This window comes from Impatiens glandulifera, chromosome 3 (genome assembly GCF_907164915.1).
Source record: "Impatiens glandulifera chromosome 3, dImpGla2.1, whole genome shotgun sequence".
In the NCBI taxonomy this organism is placed as follows: domain Eukaryota; kingdom Viridiplantae; phylum Streptophyta; class Magnoliopsida; order Ericales; family Balsaminaceae; genus Impatiens; species Impatiens glandulifera.
Window position 1 is genome coordinate 3169689 of NC_061864.1, and position 4452 is coordinate 3174140.

The 4452-nt window shown below is 37.1% G+C and overlaps 1 protein-coding gene across 2 annotated transcripts; it reads right to left on the bottom strand.

The window, feature by feature from the left end:
- Window positions 1-1694: 1694 nt before the first annotated feature.
- LOC124932994 (protein indeterminate-domain 7-like) lies at window positions 1695-4086 on the bottom strand. 2 transcript variants are annotated; one of them, XM_047473715.1, is made up of 4 exons: window positions 3842-4086; window positions 3345-3669; window positions 2859-3261; window positions 1695-2687 (listed from the first exon to the last, which is right to left on the bottom strand). In XM_047473715.1, the coding sequence occupies exons 2-4, from the start codon at window positions 3544-3546 to the stop codon at window positions 1844-1846; spliced, it is 1449 nt and encodes a 482-aa protein (XP_047329671.1). In that variant the 5' UTR covers window positions 3547-3669; window positions 3842-4086; the 3' UTR covers window positions 1695-1843. The 2 variants fall into 2 exon arrangements, with proteins under 2 accessions (XP_047329671.1, XP_047329672.1); XM_047473716.1 differs by lacking the exon at window positions 3842-4086 and having other exon boundaries at window positions 3345-3736.
- Between the last annotated feature and the right edge of the window lie 366 nt (window positions 4087-4452).

A 4452-nucleotide genomic window follows, 5' to 3' on the forward strand; every position in this document is an offset into this window, starting at 1 on the left:
TGGAATAGTCATCCACGGAACGAGAACCCTGACGAAGATTCTGGAACCGCTGGTACAGGTTACGTTCGTAATTATATGGTAGAAACGCAGCCCTAATATGCTTCCTGAATTTGTCCCAATTCGTGAGCTTTGCCTTACCATGACGAACACGTGTCTGTTTCAACTGCTGCCACCATGCTTGTGCACGACCATGTAAGCGGATCGTAACAAGGGGTACACGACGATCTGCAGGAACTTCCTTGAAATCCAGAATCTCTTCAACCTGAGAAAGCCAATCAATAACTCTTCCGGTGATAGACTACCATCGAACTTAGGGATGTCCACCTTGAAAGCCTGCTCCCAGCGATGATTGGGGCGTTCAGGGGATCGATTCCGAAGACCACCGAGAGGGTTTTCATCTGTCATCGTAACATCATCTTCAGGGTGGTGCATGTGCATAGATGCATCCATCCGTTGCGTCAACCATTCAACCTGCCGCCTCAAATCGTCGTTATCACGGCGAAACTCAGCGTTTTCACGTCGCAACTCAGCAAGGTCACCATCATCAGCACCAGGGGTAGGGTTGCGCGGCTGTCTTCGGGGCGGCATACCTCAGGGTCGACTGGAAACTGATACCAACCGATGCAGCGTGCGTGGCTAGGATGAACCTTTATCAAGATTCGTTGATTCTTACGAATACCGAAAGTTGATAGATATTGAGGAAACCTCGTTTTCTGATTAATAATCTTCCCCTAACAAAGTGTTTTAAGATTCTTTAAATACTCAAACCCTAGCTTGCAAAAGAAATAAACAACTTTTAATAAATTGCAAAAAAACACCCGAAACTAATAAAAATGCGATTTTGAGCCCCTAAACGTCGTCAGATGGCCTTAAACCATCATACCTCATGGCAAAACCATGACTTCTTCACAGCACCACATTTCCGCCCGAAAAACACTAGGCAATCGTCGAAATCTGACACTTGCGAGATATTTTCGGATGCTGCAACTTTCGCATAAACGCCTCTTCGACTCGCACCGCATCAATCGTTTTTCAGAACAAATTTAAATTTAACTCTACTAGCTAGTAGGTTATATTATAACCAAGACCCAAATTTGGTTGTAGATAATAAGTTAGTTTCATAATTGTTTAGATATATTTAATCTTATATATCTAATTATTCATATTCTAACATATTTTACACTAATTTTAAAAATTTAAATAAACAAAATTAAGTCAAAATCACAAATATAATATCAATTTCAAACAAATTTTGTTACTAAATAAAAACTTAAAAGTCAAGTTAGAATCTCTATAAAAAAAATCATATAAATCATATTAATTATTATGTTATTTGAATATATTATTCATCCTATTATAATATATATTTTTATAATATTAAAACTCTATTTTTGATTTTTTTTGAATTAGATAATTATAAGAGTTAAACTATTAAAAATCAGTTTAAATATCACTGACAATTGCTATTATTGTAGATTGAATAAAACTTAATAATAAAAATAAAATAAAGAAGGCCATGGTTATAAATATACTTGTTTTTCTTTATATATAAAAATTAATTAATTAATATAATATTTTTTATTTTTTATTTTTTTAAATATTATGAAAAAAAGTAGATAAAATATTTTAATATTTTGATAATAAAAAGTGATAATGATAAAATACCTAGCGAGCTAGAGTGTAAGGAGTAGATAGAAAAATAGAATAAAAAGTAGAGTTTTTTGGAGTAAATAAACAGTAGTCTCTCATCTGTATTTTTCATAAAACCCAAAAAGCAAAACTGAAGAACTTCTTCGATCATCATGTCTAATTCGATTCATGCGGTTGCGATTGCGATTGCGATCTAACCTTGCCAAGATGTTTGATGATGGTTTAGGGTCTGTTGATTATACAAATTCGTCGACGTTGTTGATTGTATTCCTCTCGTGTTTGTGAAAATCCCTCTACCCGCAGCAGCAGCAGCAGCAGGTGGGGGTATTGCTCTTAGACCCAGAAAGTCCCGTGTTAATTCCTCGTTACCATTGCCATTACCGCGGCCTCCGATTGAAGGGTCCTGCTGGAAACAACTGGTATTGTCTAGTTTCGGATTATTCAACATTCCATTATTATTACTCATAATGGCCGCCTCTTCAAATGAATTAGATCTGTTGTTGGAGCTAAGTCCTGGAGCAGACCAATTGTTTGTGGAAATGCCCATCTGAATAGTTTGTTCTGGCAGGCTATGGTTGACACCCATTTGGGCTGCCTTTTGAAGTAGAGCTGTTGCTGACATGTGAGGAGAAGGAGTAGGTTCAAATATTGGAGGGAGGAAACTGGAATTTTGATTCTGATTATGGTGGTGGTCCAGCAGCTGTCTCGCCGGGAATAATTGGATGGAGGAGGAGGGGTCCATCGGTGGTGGGGGACCTGGGCCCCTTATCAGGTCTTGTTGGTGTAAGAGCCAAGGTGGAATTAGGTCTTGATGTTGTTGTTCTCTTTTGAGGTGGATTAAAGGCTGGTTAATGGAGGTAACCATTGATGTGGGATCATCAAACTGATTTAAATGGCGGCGGAGGAGGACGGTTGAAGAAATATTATTAGAGGCGGCCGGCGCGGCGCCGGCGGTAATGCCGGCGGCGTTTATAAGTCTGGTACTCTCCTCTGCCAAAGCATCGCAAAAGGCTCTGTGGGTGATGAAACTGTCACGCCTGTGTGATCACGAATAAATACAAAAAAGACAAAAGGGAACAAAATTAACCCATCACTCGATCTGCAAAACTGATGATGAACAAAATTAACCCATCACCACCTTTTCAATTTTTGTGTGTATCTAGTAATTATATTAATTAATCTTGAACAATATTTGATTAATTAAGTACCTAGAGAAAAGGGTGCCACAATCACATCTATATTCTCTAGTGCCACAGATCTTGGAATGAGCCTTCCAATCGGACTGGACTGCGTATCTTTTAGAACACTTTTCGCATTTCCATTTCTTCTCACCGTGTTTCCTGAAGAAGTGTTTCTTGATTCCGGTCAAATCACCTAGAGCCCTAGCCGGGTCATGGTGGACGCATGTGACCTCAGGGCACACGTACACTTTCTTCTTTATTGGTAATTCCTTGTTTGTCCTTTGTTTCAGCTTCCACGGAAGATTGTGTCCTCTTCTATGAAGTTGAAGATTCTGGTCCCTTTGAAAACCCTTGTTGCAGATCTCGCATATGAATCTATTTGTAGTCATTAATGTCCTTGGAGATAAAGCCACCACTTCTGCATCTGGGTCTAATTTTCATGATACATATATATCACTAATTATCTAATAATAATTAAGCTGTATTAATTACATATTATTTATAATTAATTACCTGGATTGCCTGGAAGATTTCTTCTTTTCTTAGAAGGAGGTAGTTGTAATTGGTGATGATGATAGAGTTGAGTTAATCCAATTTCATGATTTCTGTTGCTTGAAGAGATAGTACTGGCCGCTTCATTTGATGCACAAGTTAAATTCGACATGCTGTCATCTAAGGGGGGTGGTATTATCATACTCATACTACCGTTAATCATTTTCTTCTTCTTCTTCTTCTTTCTCCCTCTCTCTCTAAAGCTGCAAACTTTATAGCTAGATTCTCTGCATGAGAAAGATAAAACTAAAAGTCTTCATCTTTAAGCCAGATCTGAGCAGAAACCCTAATTTCAAGAAAGAAGATGAAGAAAATATAAAGTTAACAACAAACCCTTTTTCGATCATGCACTTTTATATGGAAATCCATGGTGGGTAGAGTACTAGAGAGTTAATTAATCAAACAAAACAAGATGAAGAAGAAGAAGAAGAGGTAGGTGGTAGAGAAAGAGAACAAACCTTGAATAGAATAGAATAGAATGACGATGAATCTGCAAGATAGAGTTTAATTAAACTATATAAATGATTGATGAAGTATCAAAAACCATTATAATAGAAGCTAAGCTAAGATAGATCGATAGACAGGTTGATAATTGCAGAGAGAGAGAGAGAGACAAGATAGAGAATTGAACAAGAGCCACACACATATGTACAAATGAAGAAAGCCAAGAAAGAGACTACTTTTATAAGATAATAATAATAATAATCAAGAACTAGAGAGAGAGAGAGAAAGAGATTCCCTAAGCCAGCAGTACGTACGTGTTCTTTCTCTATCAAAGGGCAAAGCAAAGCTAAACTTATGTGACGCTGGAATTTGTCTTATTCTTTGTTTCATTTCTCCAACGTAACAAAATATTTTACCTCCTCCTCCTGCTGCTGCTTTTTTACAGTTTCAAATAATTACAGGTTGCTGTAATTGAATGTATCCAGGCAAGATTCTTTCTTTCTTTCTTTCTTTGAGAAAATTAAATAAATTCACCATTTGTTATTATTATAATCATCATCATTCCCTTCTTTGAAAACAAGCTTGACACAAAGCAATCCCTTTCAATTACAGACCTAATTCATAC